At 40.6% G+C, this 26,951-nt stretch overlaps 1 protein-coding gene and 1 pseudogene across 1 annotated transcript in view; one reads left to right on the top strand and one right to left on the bottom strand.

Moving 5' to 3' along the window:
- LOC114511839 (sodium/potassium-transporting ATPase subunit alpha-4) overlaps nucleotides 1–10,975 on the bottom strand; it is a 33,156-nt gene extending 22,181 nt beyond the window's left edge. Inside the window, exons 1-9 of the mRNA XM_028530613.2 lie at nucleotides 10,931–10,975; nucleotides 10,719–10,778; nucleotides 8,809–9,012; nucleotides 8,135–8,248; nucleotides 6,058–6,192; nucleotides 5,661–5,778; nucleotides 2,096–2,364; nucleotides 404–602; nucleotides 70–179 (exon numbers count right to left, since the gene is read on the bottom strand). Of these exons, the coding sequence (XP_028386414.2) occupies nucleotides 70–179; nucleotides 404–602; nucleotides 2,096–2,364; nucleotides 5,661–5,778; nucleotides 6,058–6,192; nucleotides 8,135–8,248; nucleotides 8,809–9,012; nucleotides 10,719–10,778; nucleotides 10,931–10,960 (1,239 nt within the window). The 5' untranslated portion in view covers nucleotides 10,961–10,975. The remainder of the gene's footprint in view (nucleotides 1–69; nucleotides 180–403; nucleotides 603–2,095; nucleotides 2,365–5,660; nucleotides 5,779–6,057; nucleotides 6,193–8,134; nucleotides 8,249–8,808; nucleotides 9,013–10,718; nucleotides 10,779–10,930) is intronic.
- An 8,368-nt stretch (nucleotides 10,976–19,343) lies between these two features.
- On the top strand, nucleotides 19,344–19,452 carry LOC114512215 (annotated as a pseudogene).
- Nucleotides 19,453–26,951: the final 7,499 nt, after the last annotated feature.

The raw sequence follows: 26,951 nt of genomic DNA, 5'->3' as shown, positions 1-26,951 counted from the left end.
TAGTTTTTTGGGAGAGAGTTAGTTATGCCCTGGACAGTGAGGTACCCTCTACCCCCTTAGGCCTGACACCTTAGCTATGGGAAGGGTCTCCTGAGCAGCCTTAAATTCAGCCCGGTTGCAGAGGCCAGCGATTCCAGCCAGGATAAACCAAGTATCAGAGCTCTTGGCAAATGTTTTCCCTAGGGAGAAAGAATAAACCATGAGCAGGGGAGAAGAGAGTTTAAAGCAGGGAGTTTCATCCTGTTCTGTACCTCAAAACTTCACAGAGACATCTTTCCTACACACCTTCCATCTCTCCCTCACTTTCCAGGTGTCTTTTCTTTGGACTCACCATTCCCTCTCAGCTCACTCATCACATTTCCCCACATCCTTTCACTCTTGGCCCACCAATGCCACTAGTCACCAATCTGTTCTTCACTCGTGTCAGCCTTATAGATGGTCTTATCGAACCATAAGTGGGCAACAGTCATGCGGTTCTGGGTGAGGGTGCCTGTCTTGTCAGAGCAGATGGTAGAGGTGGAGCCCAGGGTCTCCACTGCCTCCAGGTTTTTTACCAGACAGTTCTTCCTTGCCATGCGCTTGGCTGTCAGCGTCAGACACACCTATGGTCACAAAGAAGTGAAAGAATAAATGGAAAGAAGATACTGGCTACTCACACTACTTTGTGTTTTAGAAACCTGATTTTTTTTCTATTTTAATTTTTTGTACTAATTTCCTTTATGTTCCTACCTAGTCTTTAAAAACTTCATCTGTGGCTACAGTAAAATAAATTAGCAAAGTGACTTAGTTTGTGCTTTAAGATTGAGTTTTAAAACCAGGGTGTATTATTTACAAGGGTGTCATAGAGAATGATTTCCTTATTTTCCATGACATATTCCACTCCCTTATAATCCTTACATCTTTTCTCTTCAGCAGCCCCTTTTTCATTCAAGTTCAGGCCATACCCTTTTCTCAGGTCCAGTCTTTCCAAGGACTACATTAATGGCAAATCTTTTATTGTGGTATAAGATTCTATGTAGGGAATGGGGGTTGTACCAAAAGTTTTTTAAAAACAATGGAGAGAATGATGAAATTGAGAATAAATATTGTAGCACTAAAAATGAGTTGAAGAGTCACTTAAATCAGAAAATTTTTGTTGACTTATAAATTATGTTGACCGTACATTCAAGAAAAGTCAGGTGTGTGGAAGGTTGTTTTAAAAGCTAATGAGTTTTTAGGATGTGGTTATGTAAGTGCAGAATTCCAATCATGGGGTTATGTTTTATTTATGTAATATCACTATTGCTGATGTTTTTGTGCTAGTTCAACCATACCTTGAGTATTATTCTTATTTTTATTTTAGTAAACTAGAGCATACCCCAAATAGGTGATCAGCAAGACAAGGGTCCTGAAGACCATGCTACATGGCTAAGGGAAAGGGATTGTTATTTCACCTCCTACCTGGAGAGTTTCAGGGGACATAATGGCTACTGTCAAAAATCTAAAGGGTGGTTTATAGAAGAGAGAGAATTGACTTATTTTGTGTTTCTTCAAATGGGAAAACCGGGACTAAACAAAAAGTTATATTTCTGCTCAACACAATACAATCAGACCAGAGCAACCCAACAATGAAATGAGCTGAGGCAAAAAGGGGTGGGCTTCTCATGACTAGAAACAATCATTATCTCTCACAGACTTTGTACAGGATAATCAGCATTGGTTGGAGAGTTGAATTTATGTGGGTTTGGGTGTCCTTTCCAGTAAATTCTATGATTCTAAGTTAGTCTTCCTCTATAAACTGATGAATAAATTGAGGCTTGGAGGTAAGTGATTTGGACAAGTTCACCAGCCAGGACAAGAATTCACTCCCCAAGACTTAAAATCTAATGTTTTCTGTATTGTAACTCACTTCCTTTCTCAGTGAGAGGAAAAGAAGGCACCAGAAAATATGAGTAGAGGAAGTAAATGTAATTTGGAAGCTAAATGTTCTGACATCTATATACACATTAGGAATACTCTGCACTTGAGAAGTTTGGCAATGAAACACACACTAGCGATTTCATATTCCTGGAGTGGTTTGTCTGCCCGGGGGCCACCCTCTACCCTGGCTACTCACAGTGACAGTGGCCAGCAGCCCCTCAGGGACATTGGCCACGATGATGCCAATAAGGAAAATGACAGCTTCCAGCCAGCCATAGCCCAATATAATGGAGATCCCAAAGAAAACAACACCAAGAAAGATGGCCACTGAGGTGATCAGATGGATAAAGTGTTCAATCTCTCTAGCAATGGGGGTCTTGCCAGCTGCCAGGCCTGATGTCAGGGTGGCAATACGGCCCATCATTGTGGAGTCTCCTGTAGCAATCACGATGCCCCGGGCTGTTCCTGTGGATGAAGGGGGAAGTATGAGTTGGGAGGAATGTTAGGTATGGTTTCTGCAAAAACTGTCAGCAGTTAAAAACAAGGTGGAAACTCAAGAACCTCTGAGTGGTCATTATATTCTAGTCTCCTCATATTTAGTTTATACAAATAAGGGTCTCCTAGTCTAAAAAATCTCTGAAGATATTTCACAGTTCTCCATATATACCCAGTTTTATTGCCCAAGTGTCTTTACTGTGAAGGTCTTCATTATATTTAATCTAAATGTCTTCTACTGTGTATATATTTCTTATTTTGCCCTCAGTAGCTGGAAGTTTCTAGATCTCTGGTAGTTACCGATCTGCTGGAGTCCTATGTTCTGGTATCTTCTTGTCCTCTAGTCCAATGGTTCTCAAATGGGGGCAAATTGGAGACATTTGGCAATGTCTGGAGACAGTTTTGGTTGCCACAGCTGGGTGGGAAGGGGTTGCTACTAGCAGCTAGTATGTAGAGCGCAGGGATGCCTCTAACCATCTGCCATCCCCAGGAAAGCCCTCCTCTCCCCATACGTGGACTTATTTTGCCTCAATGTCAATAGTGTTGACGTGAGAAACACTGCTCTACCTGAGCCCCCTGCCTGCTTTGCTGGCTAGAGCCAGTCTGCCCCTGCTGGGTATGACAGGCCATTACAGTTAGGCTACTGTGCTCTTCCCTCCACCAGCACTGCTCCAACTCAGAAGGGGAGCTGAGACATCATGTTCGTTCAGCTTTACACACACCTGATGCAGATCACTCACCTACAAGGCTTGGAATGAGAGACTCAGCAAGATTCTTTACTCAAAATAATTCTTCCTGCTTTACCATAATGGCTGAAATTCCTACCATTAAAGTCACAGCCAGAATTGCCCCCTAAAACAACATATTATACAAATAGTACTTATTTTGGAATGAGAAAAACTCAGGGCTGGAAATTCAGCTTTCAAATGTTCCAGCTGTTTGCCTGGGAGAAAGTTACTTAAATTCTCTGAGACATAGGTTTCCTGTTCTTTAAAATGAGATGAAAACACTTACAAAACTATGAGGAATAAAAGTTTTTAAAAGAGCCTAGAAGAGGGTTGGGTATATAGTAGCACTCAAATATTAGTTTATTTATTTATTTTATTTAGATGAATTGAGGGTCTCCAGAAGGGCAGATGTAAAATCACATGTGTAATTTGGAGGGCCTGTTCTAATCTGGCAGCTCCAATCTGGCAGCTCCCACAACATCTAACGTATATTTCCAAAGTCACCTTCAGCTAGATGAGTCTCAGAAGAGGGTCCTGCTCAGACAGAAGGCAGGCAGGGTCAATGTTAGGTGGAGGTTCTGGAAAGTGTCACAGTCTGAGGTACTCTGTAGCTGAGTTTCAGACTGGTTGCCAGAGGCATTTATTGAGCCTTGTGAAAAGAAGATGCTAAAGTAACTGAGAGGTGTTGAAAGGGCTTTTATATTTTGGGAGGGAGTAGAGTATGGAGTCACCTATATCCATTTTACCTGTATCTATAAAGAATTCCGCCCTGGCTGGCGTAGCTCAGTGGATGGAGCGCGGGCTGGGAACCAAAGTGTCCCAGGTTTGATTCCCAGCCAGGGTACATGCCTGGGTTGCAGGCCATAACCCCCAGCAACTGCACATTGATGTTTCTCTCTCTCTCTCTCTCTCTCTCTCTCTCTCTCTCTCTCTCTCTCTCTCCCTTCCCTCTCTAAAAATAAATAAAATCTTTAAAAAAAAAGAATTCCATAATTTAGTCTACCTCTTCATTTTCATTCCTCCATGCTTGGAGAAAGGGATTTAATAACTAATCCCAATGTGTTTAGAGACAGGGTGGGTTGATGTCAATCTTGGGGAAGGTTAAGAAGGCCAAGCCTCCTATAGCCCATTATAACCTTTTATATAATGCCAGAGAAATAGCTTGAGTCCCCCGTGAAGATGCTTAAGAACTCAAAGAGAGATGTTAGTACAATACCATCAGCTTTGTCAGAGTCCACAGCAGGGAGGCAAAGCTTTAGGATAAAGGTTAAAGTTATGCTACTAGTTTTCAGATTGCACAGAAATTCCTGAATTTAATAGTCAAGAGTTCCTTCAACCTAGCTCCACCACTCTGGCCATGTCTTGGATCCCTCTAATCTCTCACAGAAGCCTCCTCCGTTCTAGCCAGATCCTTGTTTCTCAAATGGAATGCTATCACCCACTTTCCCCCTTATCTGAAGCATATACTTTGCTGATGAAAAATTTTTTTTGGAAGAGGAAATTTGAGCAAATTTCTTTCAAAAATTTAATAATGGAAATCTAGTGATTTTGGAGGAAGCTTGCTAACTTGCAAGCTTGCAACTGTCTATCACATTTTTTAAAAAATTATTTTAAATTATATTTTATTTTCTGGTTGGATTCTTCTTCAGTCTTAAGATTACTCTCAATGTTACCCTTATCCTTTAAGGTAATTCCAAATAAACTAATTTTATTACCAGAGAGGTCACTAGAAAGCTTTATTCCAGAGGAGAGTCTGTGAAAAGAGCATGCACTTTTGTAGACAAACCTGCATTAGAATCCTTGATCCTCCTCTTTTCTGTTGAGTGTTGCTCTTGGATACTACACTTAATTTCTTTAAACCTTAGTCTTTCACGTGTAAAATAAAAGTAGTATCTATTATATAGTGTTATGAGAATCAGTTATCTGTAACACTTTACACATACTAGGCATTCAATTAAAAAAAGCAATGCCTTAGATATTTAAACATTTATTCTTAAGTATGAATAATGATTTTAATGTGTGTTCCAGAGAGTTATGCAGACCTCCTTTAGGGGAAAAGATGTAGAAGAAGGAGCAAAGCCAAAGTGTGAATGGCACCTCTGGGAAGTTAAATTTCAATGTCCCTATCCTCTTTTGGAATAGTGAGAAGATAGGGTTTACCTCAGGGGAAGAAAGACCAAGCAGAGTTGAATAATTTTCCTCCCCTCTGTGTTATATTCAGCTCATAAAGCATAGTCCATTTGCTAACTAGAATAATAATAGGGCAATTACAATGTGTTAGGCCTTGTGCTAACCATTTTATGTGCATTATTCCTTTAATCCACACAAAAAATCTATAAGGTAGCAATTTTTAGTGTCACTATTGTGCAAATGATGGTTTTGACCTTTTATGAAATGTCATACAACTCATGAATGATGGAGAGCCTAGGCTACTTCTTACCAGCTGTTACCCAACCTACTATATTTAGAAGATAGAGACTTCCTGAAATCTTTCAACCTCTCCTTTTGAATCTAGGATATTTATGATGTGATATTCACCTTGCACACAGTTGGTGGAGAAGAAGCAGATGTTTTGGGTCTCCAGAGGGTTCTCATGGGTGAAATCAGGGGAACGGGTTTGGGGCTCTGACTCTCCTGTCAAGGATGAGTTGTCCACCTAAGATGGGAGGGAGGATGAGTCGTAAAGTGAGCACTGGGTAAAAAAAATTCTTTTGTAAAGATGACACAGCTTTATCTGCTACCAACATCATCATTATTGACATGCAGAGAGAAACATAAACTTACAAACCTGCACCTTATTGTCTCTAACCTCAAATCTACACTTGTAACTTCTAAAGGCTCTAAGTAATAATATCATACTTTCACTGATCCAAGGTCAACACAGTGCCTCAAAGCCATGCTTGGCTCCCTCTCCTAGCTTTCCACATCCCCTCACCTTACATCCTTCTGCAGAGATTAGCCGAATGTCAGCGGGGATTCGGTCTCCACCCTTCACTTCTACCAGGTCTCCTACCACCACATTTTGTGCATTGATCTGCATCTTCTCTCCATCTCGAATTACCAGAGCTTTCTGTGGGAAGATAGTACAGGGTCATTTCCAAAGCTTTCTGCTCTCCGCATTCTGCTCCTGTTCCTGGTCTCCTTTTCTGACTCTCTTTCCTTACATTGTCACTTACCATATCATTTTTTAAAAAGTTGTTAAATGTATTGGGGTTACACTGGTTAATAGCATGATATAATTGTTAGGTGTACAAAAATATAATTCTTGAAAGGCAGATTGCAAATTCTTACCATTGCTGTTTGCAGGGCTCTTTGCATTGTGACTTTGATGCTTCTCCTACTAAGAGATGGGGTCTATCTCTCCAACCCTACACTTAAGCTTGACTATAGATAGCTTGCTTTGGCCCACAGGACATTAGCAATTGTAATGCAAGCAGAGGCTTAAAAGTGCTTGCACATTGGGGCTTGCCCTGTTGTCATTGGGAACCACTCTGCCAACAAGCCCATGTTAAGCCTCCTGGAGGAAGATAGATCATCAAGAGAAAAGCCCTAGTTGGCCCCAGTAATCTCAGCTGAGGCCCCTGACATGTGAATGAGGTCATTTTAGACATTCCAGCATCAACTAAATTCAACTCAGATCAGAAGAACAGCCCAGCCATAGAATTGTGAGAAATAATGTTTGTTGTTTTGAGCCACTGAGTCGGGGGGTGGTTTGTTAGAAAGCAAAAGCTGTTAGTTTCCAAACTTCTAGTTCATTCTACCCAAAACATTTCCTCAGAACTCTTGCTCAAGGGAGATGATGATCCCGGGTTATAATGCTAGAGCATCATCAAGTGGTTGAAATTTTGGAACTTGTTCCTTTCCAAGTTTCTAGACCTGTGCCTAGAAACCTCTTTCTACTGTCATATTATTTCTGGGTTCTCAAAAACACCTTTTTATCTGAAAATTATCTAAACTTTTAGAAAGGTTCAAGAATAAAAATTGTACCTAAGACACCAGTATAACCTTTACCTAGCTCACCTATTAAAATCTGATCATATTTGCTTTATCATTTGTCCTTTGTCTCTATGGGTATATGTGAATAATTTCTTTCTTGAACCATTTGAGGGTAAATTACACACATCATGATCTTTTATTCTACATATTTCAGTGTTCATTTTCCAACAAGTAGGATATCAAATAACCATAATACAGTTATCAATTTCAGTAAATTTTACATTGACACAATATTTTAATCTGTATGCATTTCTGTTTTGTCAGTTGACCCAATATATCTTTTACTCTTATATCTTTTACAGTATATTTTTTCTCTTCCAGTGCAGAAGTCTAAGGCCACGCATTACATTTAGTTGTCTTGTCTGTTCACCCTCTTTTAACCTGGAACATTTACACATTTGTACTTTTTCTTTAAGGTCGTCAACATTTGAACAACTAGCCTCTCCAACCTCTTTTGCCATTTTTTAAAAAATAGAACATTCTCATTTGGGGCTTCATATTATACTCCTTATATTCAAATTATGCATTCTGTAGCAGACCACTTCATGGGTGATGCTCTGCCTTTCTCAGGGTACATGTTTTTGTTTGTTTTGAATTTTCCAAAATTTTATTTCCACTTAAAACTCCAATTTTAAAAGTATATTTTATTGATTATGCTGTTAACAATTGTCCCAATTTTTTCCCTTTGCCACCCTTTTACTTGGTACCCCCCTTCCCTCCAGCAGTACCCCCACCTTAGTTCATGTGCATGGGTTGTACATATGAGTTCTTTGGCTTCTCCCTTTCTTATACTATTCTTAACACCCTCCTGTCTGTTTTCTTCTTACCAATTATTCTACTTGATCCTCAGGGTACTTTTAAAGCCAGATAAAGAAAAAAATGAAGTGAGCCTCAGTGTCATAACCAGTCTCACTCAGCTCACTCATTGTAGGATATAATTTTCTTGGGACTTCATAATTGTGCATTTTGCTGCATTCTATACTTCCACTCACTAGATTCTCCCACACTAATCCTACCTGAGGCACCATACTCTTAAAAGACTCCATGATTCTGGAACTCTTGGCCTCCTGATAATAGGAGAAGCAGCCAGTGGTGACGACCACAACAGCAAGTACAATGCCCAGGTACAGCTAGGGGTAGGGAAAGAAAGAGCTGATCAGTAGATCCTTTTCTTCCTCTTCATCCTCAGAAAACTGCAAGGAGAATAGCTATTTCTCCAGGTGCAATAAACCATTGGACTCAGCTGGAGAGTACAGGTCAGTGCAATCTGAGACAGGGCTGGCTTACACGGCTGACTGGGTGAAGCAACTCCTGAGCTATAGTGAGTGGCCAGCAAAATCCCAGGTCCGCTCCAAGAAGGCTATTTGTGGGGTGCACAGAGGCAGATAGTAAGGGAGATGGGGAGGAAAGAGGTGAAGAGATTAAAATTCTAGAAAAGAGAAAGAGACTGCAAAGTGCTATGATGGTCATTTGGGAAGATAATCAAAGGAGAGCAAGTTTCTGGGGGCTGAATCAGTAACTTCCCAGAGAAAAGACCAGGGAAACCAGGACGCACTGAGGGTTCCCTTAGAAAGTCCTGGGAGTACTAGAGATTGGGTTAGAGCACTTCAGGAATGCTAGGCTGGTGTGCAGGAGAGTGTCAGGGGCTGAGCAGAGACCGCGCTGGACAGTAGTAGTTGAATAGACTCACATTATCTCTGGTAGCGTGCTCACTGAAATACATCTGAATGCCATAGGCCATAAAACAGAGGATGGCACCAATCCACAGGAGGATGGAGAAGCCACCAAACAGTTGTTTACAGAATTTGACCCATTCTGGAGTGGTAGGGGGTGGGGTAAGAGTATTGGGTCCTTCTCGAGTCAGGATTTCTTGTGCCTCTTTAGGGCTAAGGCCCTGTGTGAAGAAGAGATAAGAATGGGTAGAAAATCATGAAAAAACAAATAGCTATAGCAAAGGAAAACCTGGCTTCAAAACTCAGAGTTGCCATTATAGCCCCAAGAAGGGTCTAGAGATCGATAAAGTTCTCTTAGGGTCAGACTAGAAGTTTTTCCTGGATAAGTGAGATTTTAAAATTTGTGTCATAGAAGGGATATTACTGAGCATGCTTACACAGGATGAATTTTGAATTTATAGATTGGTTCACGAACACCCATTTTGGGCCTGGTACTTTGGTAGGGATACCAAAATCAATAAGAATGGTCCTTTATGCTTATGGAGCTCTAACTCTAGTGGGAATAATTTGTAATATAGAAATAAAGTGCGAGGCTAATGTAATAATGGGACACATTACAGAATGTCAATAGCATATGGACTGTTCACACTTTGACTCTTGCTTAGAAATAGGAAAAGATCAGCTAAATACACAAATGCATAGATTCTCACTTTAGCCTTGTGCAAGCTTGTGTATTTTTCTTCTTAAAGAAAATGATATTAGAACCTACTAAAGTATTATAAAATAAACTCTCTTTAATCCCTCTTGGCCACTTCTCAACTTCCCACGGAAAAATACACAATTTTAATAAAAAACAAGATAAGTGCCTTATACTCCTCCTTGGTTACCAGAGGAATCCCCTCCAGCAAAGAAATTCTAAATCTAAGAGGAGATTAGATTTTGAAGGCTTGTATTCAAGGTTTTGTCTGTGGTCATTGTAATAGTGGCTATAGTAGCAGCAGCATAGTGATAGTATAGTAATTACTATTACTATAGTAATAGTAATAGTAGTAATGTATGATTTTATTGTTATGCCAGTGGTTTTCAGTGTGGTCTGGGGACATATGGAGTCCCAAGACCCTTTCATGAGGGGTCCACATGTTCAAACAATTTTCATAATAATACTAAATTGTTGTTTGTCTTTTTCAGTCTCATTCTCTTGATTGTGTAATGGGATTTACCAAAGGCTGCATGATACATGATATCACAACAGATTTAATACCAAAAATATATGAGAATCCAGCTGTCTTCTGTTAATAAGCTAGACATTAAAGAGGCTTGTAAAAATCTAAAATGCAGGCCCTGGCTGGCATAGCTCAGTGAATTGAGTGCAGGCTTCAAACCAAAGCATCACAGGTTCGATTCCCAGTCCGGGCACATACCTGGGTTACAGGCCATGGCCCCCAGCAACCACATATTGATGTTTCTCTCTCTCTCTCTTTCTCCCTCCCTTCCCTCTCTAAAAATAAATAGATAAATATTTTTTTAAAATCTAAAATTCCACTAATTTTTTTTGTTTTGAAAAGCAGTTGTCATAAAATTATTTATTCTAATATAAAATGAGTTCACTCTTGTTTTAAAATGAATTCAGAAATAATTTTAAATTTCTCAATTTTAATTTCTAATATGATAATTATGGATGATGTAACCCATATAAGTCAAGCTCTTTGGGTTCCTTGATAATTAATGAGTGTAAGAGTCCGAGGGACAAAAGTATGAGTAGCTCTGCTTTAAATCATGGTTTTATTCTCTAATCTAATTCTGAGCTCCCTTTGGAACAGTTAACATTATCACCTTTGGCCATGTGCGTGTGGCCTGTGAAACCTGTTTGGGCGGAGGTTAAGGGTAAGAGGTCTGGTGGCTTCCCTCAGGGAGTTCCTTCACTCACCTTTGTCAGGTCCACAGAATACTTGGTGCTCAGCTGTTCCAAGGTTAATTTGTGATCATTCTGAGGGGATAGAAGAGTCATTGAGGGAGAGGTGATGACCCTGGTTATTTCCAGGGGAGAGGGAGAAACACTTGGGGGAAGATGTTAAAAGGCTGGGGTTAAGAAATGTTTTCAGAGGGCAACTACTCATCATCCATTTTGGGTTTTCTCACCATGACCACTTCCTTCTTCAGGCCTTCCATATCTATCTTCTTTTTTTTCCTCTTCACTTTTGTTTTACCCTTTCGTGGCCTCCTTCTATGTCTTGGGCTGCGATACTTCTTATGAGGAGTTACTGTTCCCTTTCCCTCAACGAGTTCCATTGTTATCCCTGGGTATAGCTAACACAGCTCAACTGCTGGGAAGAAAGCAGAGATGGGGAGAGAGCAAGCAGAGAGGAAGAAGGGATGAGAAGATGAGAGTGACAGAAATGATGGTGTAAGGGAGAAAAGAAGGGAGGAGACAGAACAGTGAGAAGAACAAAATGGTGGGGAGAAATGAAGCAGAGAGAAAGTGGAATGGAGAAGTTAGGCAGTGAGGAAGTGAAGGCAAAGGGGAGAGAGGAGGAGGGGAGTAAGGGAGAAAACTAAGAGAAGAATACAAAGGCCAGAGGAGGGAGATGCCAAGGAAAGAGAGTGAGACGATTGAAGGGTGAAGAAGTCAGAGGTGGAAGGAGGAAGTTTTAGAAACAAGGAGAGAAGGGTGAGAAGAGCCTGGGGCCCCAGAGAGTAACCGTGAGGCAAAAGGATGAGGGGATGGAGTTGAGGAAATGAAGGTGAGTACCTGGGAGAAGAATAGGTAGATGAGCCTAAGTGATAAAGATGCCACAGGGCACTGAGGAGGTGGAAGTGAGGGGCCAGCTGGGCTTCAAGGCATGCTGGGAGTCCCCAGCCCCAGGGCCTGTGGGCACCATGGCAACAGTCCAACTCTGCCATCACAATGGCTTCCTGAAAATTCTAACTGAGAACCCAGAAGTCTCAGTCTCTGGGTGTGAGGGTGATTGAAGTAGGCTCTGCCACAGAAAATTTCTATCTGAGGGTAGAACTAGAATAAAGCCCTAGTTTGGTACTTAGAGGTACCTTAGAAAGGTGACTCAAAAAGTAAAGCAGGTACTCTGTGTGTGAGCACACTTTTACTGAAGTGTACTTCTCCACAAACATTGACTTTACACTTTTAGTTTTAGGAGATCAGATAGAATATGTCATATCTTTCTTGGGCTTTTTTTTAACTTAATTTTTTTTGTTGTTGACACTATTAGAAATGTCTCCATTTCCATATGTCCCCATCTTTGTCCACCTTTACCCAGCCCCAACTTCCCTTCCCTCAAGACATCACCATACTGTTGCCCATGTATATGGGTTATGCATATATGTTCTTTGGCTAATCTCTTCACTTTTTTTTATCTGGTCCCCCTCCCCATCCCTGAGAGCTGTCATTCTGTTCTATGTATTCATGCCTTTGCTTCTGTTTTGTTCATTGGTTTATTTTGTTCATTAGATTCCACATATAAGTGAGACCATGAGGTATTTTTCTTTTATTGACTTATTTTACTTTCACTGGCTTACTTCACTTAGCATAACAATCTCCAGTTCCATCCACGCTGTCCCAAAAGGTAAGAGTTCATTACTTTTTACTGCTGTGTAGTATTCCATTGTGTAAATGTACCACAGTTTTTCTAACCAATCATCTACTGATGGGAACTTGGGCTGTTTGCAGATCTTGGCTATTGTAAATAATGTTGCTATGAACATAGGGATGCATATATTCTTTTTAATCAGTGCTCCAGGATTCTTAGGATATATTCCCAGAATAGGGATCACTGGGTCAAAAGGCAGTTTAATTCCATAAAACAGTCAGTTGGAGTGCCAGGGAGTGTCTCCCATTGGCCAAGATGGTGGCATAGGGAAGTTCTTACACTGAGCACATGAAAAGCTAGCCAGATAATTGAATAAAAAAAAGCCTTACCTGCTCCAGGACTAGATTGGGGGTGGGACCAGGGGAAGGCAGGCACATGCATCATGGACATCAAAATGATGCAGTGGGAGGTGCAGATCAAAGAAGTCTGTCAGTCTAGCATGGGGAAAGAAGGGAGGTGGACCCACATGAAGCATGCAAAAGTTTGGGAAGTGAATTGGTTATTTTGAGAAAGCACCTGGTCCACCCCACATGTAAGCTAATATAATCCCAGGGAAACAAAGAGGTGCTCTTGTTTGTGACCTGCACTCATACCATGCACTTGCCTGTTCTCTCCATGGGCCACATTGGCCTTATCAGCCATGCAACCCATAGCCTCCAGAAGGAAGCCTCCTGCTATCTCCCTTGCCCACCTGGTGATGCATTCACTGGTGCATTTGCACTCTCTCTTAGGTGTATGTGACCCGGTGGCCCCTAGCAGCTGCATGGCCTATGGCCATGTGGGCTCCACATGCAGGCTCCAGGAGGAGCCTGAAGGCAGAAGCTGGGAACAAGCTAAGCTACCTGGATGGGGACCAAGACCACTTAGCAGCTGTTTGTGAATTCCAAAGCACTGTACTTTCAAATAGATCTGGAACTCTGGACACTGCTTTTGTCTTGGTCTTGCTGAGGATGGTTGGATTGTTTCCATGGTAGGAAAAGAAGATGGGCTTTGAGACAGGAGTCTTCCATTCTCCAAGATTGCACAGCAACCTGAATAAAACCTCTTTTTCTTTTGTACCAATATCTGCCTCACAAATTTGGCTTCTGTGGTGACAGGTAGCTGAACCTCCGTTTTTGCTCTGCTACAGTTTCATTTCTAATTTTTTAAGGAAACTCCATTCTGTTTTCCACAATGGCCACACCAGTCTACATTCCCACCAACAGTGCACTAGGGTTCCCTTTTCTCCACATCTTTACCAGCACTTGCTTGTTGATTTATGGACAGTATTGCTTGGGTTTTTTAATCAGTTCTGAGTCTGAATCCTGGCTCCTCTTTTTACCAGTTATATGGCTTTGGGCAAGTTACTTAACCTCTGTATGCCTCTCTTTCCTGATCTGAGATGGGTACACCATCTATGTCTCATGACGTCAAGGGCAAGGATTAAACTGAGGTGCTCTATGTAAAGTACAATGTCTGACATACATAGTATGTACTCAATAAGAAGCTTGAATTAAATATTATTAGTTTTATTTGTGGCTTAATGTGCAGCTCTTTTCAGTGAGAGTAAAAATATGCATTTACATGTGATAACATTGTATTTTCTCTTTTTAATATGCCATGGTTATCTCTTCTGTTCACCTTCTTTGGCATTTAGGTAAGTGGTATGATTGTATTAACTTCATGCCTGTTTTTTAAGTTATACTTTCCCTTCTTCCAAAGAGATCTGAAACATATATATTTCTATAATTTATACATTTTTTCAGTTATGCATCACATATATTCTCTCTTTCTATGGTTTATTTAATTACATTTTGGTTTGGTATGCATTGAAAAAATATGAACATATAAGACAATATCTATATTGGTGCTGATGCAATCCTTCATCAATATTCAGAAATAGAAATGTTGCTTTCCCAATTGGACAAGTAATAGTCTGCTTCCTAATGGATTGGATTTTTCTCCTCTACTAAAAATGTACAAAATAAAAACTGAAAGTTCCACTTTCTCTCTCTTTAAACATAGGTTCCTTACCGTTGACATTATTGCTGTTGACAGTGTGTGCTGCATGGTCTTCCAATCTTTTTTCTATGTTTACACAAATAGACATGACAAGGGAGATTCATTTCATTTTATTTTATTTTTAAGTATATTTTATTGATTATGCTATTACAGTTGCCCCAATTTTCTTTCCCCTTTGGTCCTCTCCACTCAGTATTCCCCTTCCCTCCAGCAATCCCCCTCCCCTTCGTTCATGTCCAAGGGTCATGCACATAAATTCTTTGGCTTCTCCATTTCCTATATTATTCTTAACTTCCCCCCATCTATTTTGTACCTATCAAGTATGCCTCTTAATCCCCTGTACCTTTTTCATCCTAACTCCCTATTCCCCACCCCTGCTGATAACTCTCCGTAGTATCTCCACATCTATAATTCTGTTCCTGTTCTAGTTGTTTGTTTTTGTTTTTGTTTTTCTTGATTTAGTTGTTGATAGTTCAGAGTCTGTTGTCACTTTATGGTTCATAGTTTTGATCTTTCCTTAAATAAGTCCCTTTAACATTTCATATAATAAGGGCTTGGTGATAATGAACTCCTTTAGCTTTACCTTGTCTAGGAAGCAATTTATCTGCCCTTTCATTCCAAATGATAGCTTTGCTAGATAGAGTAATCTTGGTTGTAGGTACTTGCTTTTCATGACTTTGAATACTTCTTGCCAGTCTCTTCTTGTCTGCAAAATTTCTTTTGAGAAATCAGCTGATAGTATTATGAGAACTCCTTTGTAGGTAACTCTCTGATTTTCTCTTGCTGCTCTTATGATTCTCTCTTTATTTTTAACCTTTGCCATTTTAATTATGATGTTTTATGGTGTGTCCTCTTTGGGTTCAACTTCTTTGAGATTCTCTGTGTTGTATGTTTATTTCCTTCACCAAATTAGGGAAGTTTTCTTTCATTATTTTTTCAAATAAGTTTTCATTTCTTGCTCTTCCTCTTCTCCTTCTGGCATCCTTATGATGTAAATGTTGGCATATTTGGAGATATCCCAGAATCTTCTTATTCTCTCCTTGTTTTTTTGAATTCTTGTTTTTTCATTCTGTACTAGTTGACTGTTTATTTCTTCCTTATGCTCCAAATCATTGATTTGAACGCTGGCTTCCTTCCCTTCACTGTTGGTTCCCTGTAGATTTTTCTTTATTTCATTTAGTGTAACCTTCATTTCTTCCCTTATGCAATTGTCGTACTCATTGAGTACTCTGAGCACCATTTTCACCAGTGTTTTGAACTCTGCATCTGATGGCTTGGCTATCTACGTTTTGCTTAGTATTTTTTCTGGAGTTTTGACCTGTTCTTTCATTTGGGCCATATTTCCTTGTCTCCTTAATTTGACAGCCTCCCTGTGTTGTTTCTGTTTATTAAGTACAGCTGCTTTGACTTCCTGTCTTGGAACACCTGTTACATTGTAAGGGGTGGAGTCTTAGGTGTTTGCCAGGGTAGGGCAGCCCACTTCACTGCTTTGTGGTGCTGCATGGGGGGAGGGGTTGGAGAGGGAACAATGCTGCTTACTCAGCACTTGTCCCATTTCCAGTCACTTCACCCACTTCTCGTAAGCAACTGGTACTGTTCTAGCTGTTGCCCTGGTGGAGTTTCCCAGAGTGGGTGGGTTTGTGTACATTCTAGGACTATGGGGGCCCTTTAATAGACTCTCTTGATACACAGGCAGTTTCTTCTGCCACCCAACATCCATTGTTTTTTATAGCCAGAGGTTGTGACACTTTATTTCCAAAGTGCTGGAACCCTGGGTTCCATGGTCTGGCCTGGGGACTTGGATCACTAGATCCCCAGGTGTCCCTCCTGGTTTTTGGGAGGAATATTTTGGCTGCAGAGGTCCCCCCCGAGGATCAAGGTGTCCAAGCCCAACACACCAGACCTCCTCATCCCAAGGTTTCAGTACCAGGAAAAGAAGTCCCCATAACTTCCAACTGTAAAAACCAGAGGGGATTGAGGCTGAAGGAGGAGGGCCTGCACATGGACTTACTCACATTCACTCCCTCTGAGCTCCAGCACTGGGACAGCAGTTTTAAAAGCACCAGAGACATATGTGGGACTGAATTATCCAGCATCAAGGCAAGAGCTGGGGAACAGCTTTCTTTCAGACAGAAGTGCTGGCTGAGACCATTGTTCCTTTGATGATCCCTCATTCCCTAGTGCCAGCAGGTGGGAGCCATAGCTGAGGTGCCATCAACCTGGCTCACACTGTTTGCCTCACCCTAGTGATTCCTTAAAGCCCTGCCCCACCCAACTTTTAGGTCCACCCAAGCTGTTTCCAGTGGCTTTTCCATGTAAATGGCCTGTCTTGGCTTATGCTTCAAAATTTTCCTGAAATATCTCAAACAAGCAGCATCTGGCCTCAGTGTGCCCCATACCTCTCTAGATAAGTGGCACTAGTGGTCAACAGCCTTGGTTCACAGCTTTGCCTCTCCTGGGCACTTCCAAGTCCAGTACAAGTAGTAGCCATCTGCAGATCACTCTGTAACTCATATCTGGTGCCCCTGGGCAGAACACAGGTGGTGGCTGACCTTGGCTGGCACCTCTCAGGAGGCCTTGGAGCGAGTGTACCTAGTGGACAGCTTTAGACCACATCAAAGCATCACCACCCACCAAATCTTCAAATAAGACACTCAAGGGGCAGACTCACCAGCACTCAAACACTGCTAAAGTAAGTCTTGCTCTGTGGGGTTTGCCCCTGCACAGCTGACCTTTCACCATGGTCAGAAATCAATGGTCAGTGGAGTGGTTACAGCCAGCCCTTGCAGTTGATCAGCCAGGGGGTAAATCTCTGCCATTGATGTGTCAACAGCAATCAAATTTCAACTACAAGAGGAGAGTACACATAACCTACATGGGGGTGCACCTTAAATGACCAGCTTGGGCAACTGGGGATGCTGTACCACTGGACCCTACAGAACACCTACTTCCTTAAGCCACTCTATCAAGCCTGGGAGATGTAGCAGCTCTACATAATACATAGAAACAAATGCAGGGAGGTTTACAAAATAAGGAGACAAAGAAACATGCTCCAAATGAAAGAACAGAACACAACTCTAAAAAAAGAACTAAACAAAATCTACTAGATTCAGAGGTCAAAAACACTGGTTATAAGGATATTCAATGAACTTAGTGAGAACCTCAACAGCATAAAAGAGGACCAGTAAGAAATGAAGGGTAAACTAACTGAAATAAAGAATAATTTATAGGGAATCAACAATAGAGTAGGGCCCTGGCCTGGTAGCTCAGTTGGTTAGAGCATTATCCCAATATGCCAAGGTTGTGGGTTTGATCCCTGATCAGGGAACATACAAGAATCAACAAATGATTGCATAAATAATTGGAACAATAAATCCGTGTTAAGAAAGCAAAAAAGAGCCAGTTGGAACAGCAAAAAAAAATTTTTTTAAATGAGGACAGTGTAAGGAGCCCTTGGTACAGCTTTAAGCATATCAACATATGCAACAGGGGGTGATAAAAGGAAAAGAGGGAGAACAAGAAATTGAAAACCTATTTGAAAAAATAATGACAGAAATCTTCCCTAACTTGGTGAAAGAAGTAGGCATGTAAGTTCAGGAAGTACAGAGAGTCCCAAACAAGATTCAAAGAGACCCACACCAAGACACATTATAATTAAAATGCAAAAGGTTGAACACAAAAAGGGAATCTTAAAAGCAGCAAAAGAAAAGCAGTTACTTAACTACAAGGGAGCTCCCATAAGGCTGTCAGCTGATTTCTCAAAAGAAACTTTGCAGGCAAGAAGGGATTGGCAAGAAATATTCAAAGTCACAAAAACTAAGCACCTACAAACCAAGATTATTCTACCCAGCAAAACCTTCATTTAGAATTGAAGGACAGATAAACAGTTTATCAGCAAAAAAAATCTAAAGCAGTTCATCACCACCAAACTATTAGTATAAAAAATATTAAAGGGTTTCCATTAATAAAAAGAAGGAGGAGGAAGAGGAAGAAAAGGAGAAGAGGCAGAAATATCAGAAATATGAACAATGAAATGGTTATAAATACATATCTATCAACAATTGAATGTAAATAACAAAATGAACAAGCAGAACAGAAACAGACTCATAGATACAGAGAACATTTGACAATTGTTAGATGGGAAAGGTGCAGAAGGTGAAGGGATTAAGAAATACAAACTGATTTTTATAGAACAGTCATGAGGATGTAAAGTACAGCATAGGGAATATAGTCAATAATATTCTTTTTTTTAATTTTAATCATTGTTCATATACAGTTTTCTCCTTTTTACTCCCAATCCAGTCTGTATTCTAATAACTATGGTATCAATGGATACGAGATTTATTGGGATGATCACTTAATAAGTAAGTAATGTTAATTACTGGACTGAACTAATATAATAATATACATCAACTGTAATTGAAAAATAAAAATGATTTTAAATGAAAAAAAATGCAGTGCCATCCTTATTGAGAGCTACCTTTAGGCCTTCAAGCTTCAACATCTGGAGAATCAATTCCTTTTTCTGAATCATAGGGTACTCTCATTTAAAAATTTGATTCTATTAGATTTCTCTTCAAAAGAGCTCTTGTCATCTACATCACAGGGAGAAGGTACTCCCCAGAATGTCCACTCCTCACATCTTTAGTTACAGGTTCATCTTGTTTGGGACTCTCTGCATTTCTTGGACCCATAGATCTATTTCTTTGCCAGGTTAGGGAAGTCTTCAGTTATTATTTCTTCAAATAGGTTTTCAATCCCTTGTTTTCTCTCTTCTGCTGTCATGCTTATGATGTGAATATTGTTGCATTCAATGTTGTTCCAGAGGTCTCTAAAACTATCTTTATTTTTTGGATTTAAAAAATTTTTGCTGTTTCAATTGGGTGTTTTCTGATTCCTTACTTTTCAAATCTCTGATTTAATCCTCTGCTTCATCTAAACTGCTGTTGATTGCTTCTCGGCCTTCTGGCTAAGATCAAGTGTAGTACCTGTTCTTATCAGTTTAAACTGCTGTTGATTCCATCTAATATATTCTTCATTTAAGTAATTGTATTCTTCTTTTCTGTCTGTTTTATTTGGTTTTCTATTTCCCTTTTATCTTTCTTATCTCTTTATTGAAGTTCTCACTGAGATCATCTGTTCTTCCCTAAGTTTATTGAGCATGCTTATAACCACTATTTTGAACTCTGCATCTGATAGATTGCTTGCCTCCATTTTGTTTAGTTCTGGAGTCTTGTTCTGTTCTTTCATTTAGGACATATTTCTTTGTCTCCTCATTTTGGCAGCCTTTCAGTGTTTGTTTCTATGTTTCAGGTAGATATGTTTTATCTCCTGATCCTAGCAGAGTGGTCTTATGTAGTAGGTGTGTAGGTGTCCTATGAATGTGACAGTGGGAAATTGTTACAGTGGGGAATTGTAACCCACCTTACCATTCTTTTAACATTGTCTCTGTAAGTGCTAACTGACTAATATGAAGCTTGTAGATAAACAGCATCTTTGTGTAAGAATCCTAGGAACAAACTTTTAACAGATACAGACTGTGCCCTTCAGGCATCCCAGCTCTAGGAAATTTGCTGACCTTCAACCATAAAACCAGAATGATGTAAAACCAGGATGACAGTGAGACAGGAAAATAGGAAGCTAGGAAAATTCTTTGGCAAGCAAGTACAATAGGCAAACTGAGACAGGTAGCTGAACAAAATGGCTTAGCAATTTATAGCCAGGTGCAGATGGTTACCATGATGGGAAGGAAGGTCCTGAGTGCTTGGCAGGGGGAAAAACTGGGAAAACAAGGACCCCACCCCCAGGGTAACCTTTCCTCCCCTGGCCTTACCTTTCTGGAGATAACATCAGGCCTCAGTTATATTTTAGCTCTAGGTCCAGAAAAGCAGCAAAACCAAGTGGGCATGTCAGGACCAGCTGCAATGATTAAAGAACTTCTGCCCCGTCATTGACCATTCAGTGGAGACCAAGATCCTGAAAGGGCACAACTGTAGAACTGATGGATATTCTACTGAAGCCTAAGCCCTGAGACCTCCTCTAAGAGTACTGCCTGCAAGAGAGAGATAAAAGCCTCAAGACAAAGGACCCAGCACGCACACTCTCCTTCTGGGGAGCAACCTGCCCTTTCCCTTCCACTTCTTTCTCACAGGCACCCTTCTCCTAAACTCTAAGGCAATGGGCAATTGGCAACTTGTCCCAGGCTGATCCCCTGAACCCGTCCCTACAGCCCCCTTATCTCTGACTTCCCAGTGAGCCAAGGCAGCCCACCCTAGGCTTTCCGGTTGCTTCTTTTTTATTTTTCCCTGTTGCTTCTTCTATGCAAAGCCCTTTCTTGTTTATGTGTCCCAAGCTTTAATAAATGTATCCCCATAATTGTCTGGATTCATGTTGTGAAATCTTTCCTACATGAAGTCAAGAACTCACATACTACAGGTGCCCTAGGCAGACCCACTCAGTGCCAGGCCCCTGTCTAGTAACAACATGAAGCTATGATGACTAAAGCAGGATGACCACACGAGCCCATCACTTGCCTTATTGGAATGAACTGTGCCCGTCTGCAGTAGAGAGCATTTTAACCCCTGCCCCCCTTCCTTGATCTCTTTGCTCTGCTTCCCCTCTCCTTCCTTATAAAAAGCCTTTGCCTGCACTGAGATGTGGAGATGGACTTTGAGACATGAGTTTCCTATCTTCCAGGTTGCTGGAACCTGAAATAAAACCCCTTTCTACCAGCACTGATGTCTCAAGTATTGGCTTTCAAAGCAGCAGGCAGCTGGACCTGTGTTCAGTTACATGAGGCTCACTCTCCTTGGTCACCTGGGCCAGGTGTCCTTTGTGTGGGTTGTTTGTGCCCTCCTGTTGTACTTGAAGACTGGTTATTGTTGGCATGTCAGTAGATGCTTTAGGCTGACCAGCTGTGAGGACTTGCTGTGACCATAGAGGACAAGCTGCTATGTGTGGGCTGACCTCATATCAGGGTTTGATTTAGTGGAGCTCTGGTGCCTGCTGAGTCTACCCTTTGGGTGTATCATTTGTGGAACTAATTGAGTGGTACTCTGGTGTGGTCTGAAGTCAGCCATTGTGTGTGCTGATTCTGGGGTCTCTTGGGAGAAGCTTCAGTGTGTCCATCATCGGGTCACCATGTAGGAGCTTCAAAGTGAGCTGTGGTTGGTAGCTGCTGGGTTTGGAGGCACCTGGGAGTGTTTACGTTTTGAACTGAGGCTGGCTGCCACTAGCACCTGGCTTAGGATGGTTTAGCCAGAGTTACAAGACATGCCAAAACTGACTGACTGTTTGGATTTTGTGGACCTTTCAGGGATGTTAGGAAAGTCTGCAGCATGCACCAAAGCTAGCCATTTGAGTGGAATAGCTCTGAATTGGGTAGGGAAGGGCCTTACAGAATCACCAGAGTGGGGCTAGCACTGTTAGATATCTGTATAAATTCATATTTGACACTCAACTGTGCCTGAAGGCTATGTGTGGGGAGGGCTCAAAAAAGGAACAATGGTTCTTGCTGGCACTTTAGTCCTGGAGAGAGCTGTCCTTTCATCAGTTGCCCTGAAACCAGACAATTCAGCTTCACCCCATATATCCATGGCACATTCAAGCTGCTGGCTCTTCTCTGAAGCTTAGGGCAAATGTGAGTGATTCTAAGATGACATCTGGGTCTACAGCAGGTCTCCCTCTTACCTGCAGATTGGATTGACTCTTTTTTAAAAAATATACTTTATGAATTATGCTATTAGAGTTGTCCCATTTTTTTCTTCCTTTTATTCCCCTTTGCCCTGTACGCCCCACCCCACCAGCATTCCCTCACTTAGTTCATGTTCATGGGTCATACATATAAGTTCTTTGGCTTCTCCATTTCCCATACTATTCTTAACCTCCCCCTATCTATTCTATATGTACCATTTATGCTTCTTATTCCCTTTAACTTTTTCCCCATTCTCCCCACTCCACATCCCTGATGATAACCCTCCATGTGATCTTCATTTCTGTGAATGTGTTCCTGTTCTAGTTGTTTGCTTAGTTCATTTTTGTTTTGTTTTTTAGGTTCAGTTGTTGATTATTGTGAATTTGTTGTCATTTTACCACTCGTAGTTTTGATCTTCTTTTTCTTAGATAAGTCCCTTTAACATTTCATATAATAAGGGCTTGGTGATGATAAACTCCTTTAACTTGACCTTATCTGAGAAGCACTTTGTCTGCTCTTCCATTCTAAATGGTAGCTTTGCTGGATAGAGCAATCTTGGATGTAGGTCCTTGCTTTTCATGACTTTGAATACTTCTTTCCAGCCCCTTCTTGCCTGCAAGGTTTCTTTTGAGAAATCAGCTGATAGTCTTATGGGAACTCCTTTTAGGTAACTGTCTCCTGTTCTCTTGCTGCGTTTAAGATTCCTCATCTTTCATCTCGGCAAATGTAATTATGATGTGCCTTGGTGTGTGCTTCCTTGGGTCCAAGTTCTTGGGGACTCTCTGAGCTTCCTGGACTTCCTGGAAGTCTATTTCCTTCACTAGATTGGGGAAGTTTTCCTTCATTATTTTTTCAAATAAGTTTTCAATTTCTTGCTCTTCCTCTTTTCCTTCTGGCACCGCTATGATTTTGGATGTTGGAATGTTTAAAGTTGTCCCAGAGGTTCCTAAGCCTCTCCTAATTTTTTTTTTTGAATTCTCGTTTCTTTACCCTGTTCTGGTTTATGTTTATGTCCTCTTTCTGCTCCAGACCATTGATTTGAACCCTGGTTTCCTTTCCATCACTGTTGGTTCCCTGTACATTTTCCTTTATTTCACTTTTCATAGTCTTCACTTTTTCCTCTATTTTGCAGCCATTCTCAACCATTTCTGTGAGCATCCTGATTACCAGTGTTTTGAACTCTGCATCTGATAGGTTGGCTATCTCTTTATCACTTTGTTGTATTTTTTCTGGAGCTTTGGTCTGTTCTTTCTTTAGGGACATATTTTATTTGTCTTGGCAAGCCTGTTATGTAGTAAGGTGCAGAGTCTTATATATTCACCAGGGCAGGGCAACCCAGGTTGCTGTGTTGTGGCACTATATGTTGGGGAGGGGTCCATGAGGAACAATGACACTTGCTTGGCTCTTAGCTGGCTTTCACTCACTTCCCCTGTACCCACAAGCAAATTGGGCCCTTCTGGTTCTGATTCCTGAGTGGGTTGTTTTGTGTACATTGTAGGACCCTGTACTCTCCTGTGAGGCTGGTAGTTTCTCCTGCCACCTCAACCCCCATAGATTCTTTCAGTCAGAGGTTTTGAGGCTTTAGTTTCCTCCGCTGGAACCCTGGGTTGCACAGTCTGTCTCGATCTCCAGTTGTTCCTCCTGATTCATCCACACACAAATGTTGGACTGCCTGCTCTGCCAGCCGCTGCCTTGCAGTGAGTCCTCTCCACCCTGGCTGTTTGTCTCCGCCCCTCCTAGCAGTCTGGATGAATGTTCATTCTTTAACTCCTTGGTTGTCAGACTTCCATACAGTTTAATTTTCTGGCAGTTCTGGTCACTTTTTGTTTTTAAATTTGTTATTGTCCTTCTTTTGGTTGTATGAGGAGGCAAAGTATATCTACCTACACCTCCATTTTGGCTGGAAGTCCCTCTCTGGACTGACTCTTTCTAGTAACTTATTATTATCTTTACTACACTCTATATTCCCAAGCAGTAGTTGAATTTAGCTCTCCATTTATTCATGTTTTTATGATTCTCATTGCACTTTTAAATTTTCTTTAATAAATACTATGTGTCACACATGCTAAATCTGGAATGTAATTTGTTTTGGTACTGTTCTAAATAGAATCGCCTTGTACTATATCTTCTATCTCACTAATATTTAGGGATTTTAAAAAATTTTTTAAAATTTTTATTTCTAAGACATTATCTCATATATATATTTAAAGATTTTATTTATTTATTTTTAGAGAGAGGGGAAGGGAGGGAGAAGAGAGGGAGAGAAACATCAATATATAGCTGCTTCTCACGTGGCCCCCACTGGGGATCTGGCCCACAACCCAGGCATGTGCCCTGACTGGGAATCGAACCAGCGATCCTTTGGTTTGCAGCCTGTGTTCAATCCACTGATCTACACCAGCCAGGCTGATTTTTTAAAAATTGATATTTTGTACCTTGTAACTTTGAACTCTTTGCTTCTAGGACTTTTTGTTGTTGCTGCTGTTGTTTTGCTTTGGTTGACTTCCTTGGATAATTTAGGTGTTTAATCATGTAGTTTACCAAAAAAGTTTTTATTTTTTCTAGTTTATTTCTTTATTTCATGCTTTTGTTATACTTTGCTATTGTTGGTTCTCTAGACTTAACACATCCTTTCCTCTCTTCTCTGAACATGATTACATTTTTCTATGTGCTTTTTCCTCTAACATTTAAATCAGAGATAGATGTTGAATTTTACTGATAACCTTCTCATCATTTTTTGAAATAATTATTTAATCATTTTTCTAGTGAATGTTCGTTGTCAGTTTTCTATATAACATTCTTGCATTCCACTATTTGGTTGTAGTCAAGTTACACATATTTTAAATTAAATCCTATCAAAATCATATTTATTTCATAAAATAAGCTGGGTAATATATTATTTTCTATATTCTAATACAGTTGAAATAATATAAAAATATTCTTTGAGGAATTTGGAAAAAAAATTCTCCACTGAATTCACTGAAGCCAAGGATGTCTTTGAAAAATTCATTTTGTATTAAATGTCTTCCTTTGATATTGACCTAATCATTTTTCATAATTTTCACTTCATTCTTAGCATTATGGATATTTAGCTTCTCGTCTATCTCTGATGAATCATTGCATTTCTTATTCATTAGACAGAAGGAAAATACCATGGAAAGCAGTTCTGCCTGGGTCAAAAGTTGATCTGAGCTTTTAACACTATATCTAGCAGTAAGATTCTCTCACCTTTTCATTAAAATCCTCTAGCAGACTGTTGAATGTCTTTGTATCTTTTTTAAAAAAAGATTTTATTTATTTTTAGAGAGAGGGGAAAGGGAGGGAGGAAGAGAAAAACAGAGAGAAATGTCTGTATGAGAGAAACATCAATCAGTTGCCTCTCCTACACATCCAACTGGCAATGGGACCTGCACCCCAAGCATGTGCCCTGAACAAGAATCGAACTGATGACCCTTCACTTTTTGGTAAGATGTCCAACCAATTGAGCCATACCAGGCAAGGCTGTGTCTTTTTGCTTCCTTTCTTTTTTAAAAAAATTTAGTTACTTATTTTTAGAGGGGGGAACAGGAGAAACATCAATGTGTGGTTGCCTCTCAAGTGCCCCCTCCTGGGAACCTGGCCTGCAACCCAGGCATGTTCCCTAACTGGGAATCGAACCTGTGACCCTTTGGTTCACAGGCCAGCACTCAATCCACTGAGCCACAGCAGCCAGGGCATGTGTCTTTTTTCTTAACTCCTTACTGTGTCTTTAAGTTTATACCCTCTACCTTTCTCCAGTTCTAATCACAAGGTCTACCCAGCTCCTACTGCTCAAAAGTTCATTGTCCACAAATTTCTGGCTCCCTTTGCAGCCTTTCCAGTTCACTGAAACATGGGGCTGGTTGGGCTTCTTTCGTGCCCACAGGTATCCTGTTACTGCAGCTGCAGACGAAGGTGACATGGTGGTTAGAGGACTGGCCCTGGAGGTTTGAATCCTTATTTGGATGCTTCCCACTTCTGAAACTTTGAATACATAATTTAATCTTTCTGAGCTGCAGTTTTCTCATCTATAAATTAAGGATAACAATAGTCTCCATCTTAATGCATTATGAGGATTCTTTCAGTCATCCTCCCAATATTTATTGTATAATTAATATTTGTCAGGCATTGTTTTAGGTGCTAAAGATAAAGACAGTGAACAAAATAAAAAAAAATCCCTGTGTGCATGAAACTTATTTAGGAGAAGGAGTCAAGCAAATAAACCAAAAAAATATAAACCAACAAACTAACAATTATATGATATTTGAATTATATGTATATGTTTTTATATATTATGTATGTGCCCATCTATCTATCTGTTTATCATCACTCTATCCCTCTATCTACCTAAATTTGAGGTAGTAAGTATGAATAAAAACAGAGAATGGGGCAAGAAGTGCCAGGGTGTTATATTATTTGGGGTGGTCTTTGAGGGCCTTTCTGAGGAGACCATGTTTAAGGAGCAGCCCTCATGGAATGAGGAAGCCAGGCCTGTGAATAAGTAGGGAAACATGGTCCTGGCTGAGGGATGATCAAGATAGAAGGCCCTGAGGTGGGATTAAATGAGACTATACAGATAAAGGTTTGGCATAGTTATGGCACAAAGTGAGCTGCCACTAATACTCCCACAACTATTGCTATAATAACCATCACCACCGCTCTTGTAATACAGATGTAATAAAGGGGTCAAGAACTGACTTCTGACTGCTTATTCAAGGTCCTGGAGTAGGACTGCAATAAGTGTTGGTGTCTTCCTCTCTCCCATTCCCGTAACCCAGAAGGAATGCACACCTCCCACCTACCTATCCTTCTCCAGCACAAAAGCACCCCTCCTTTCTGTCCATCA

Source organism: Phyllostomus discolor, chromosome 14, assembly GCF_004126475.2.
Source record: "Phyllostomus discolor isolate MPI-MPIP mPhyDis1 chromosome 14, mPhyDis1.pri.v3, whole genome shotgun sequence".
NCBI classification, from domain to species: Eukaryota; Metazoa; Chordata; class Mammalia; order Chiroptera; family Phyllostomidae; genus Phyllostomus; species Phyllostomus discolor.
Note: the sequence above shows the minus strand (reverse complement) of the source record. Positions and strands in the feature narration are given on the sequence as shown.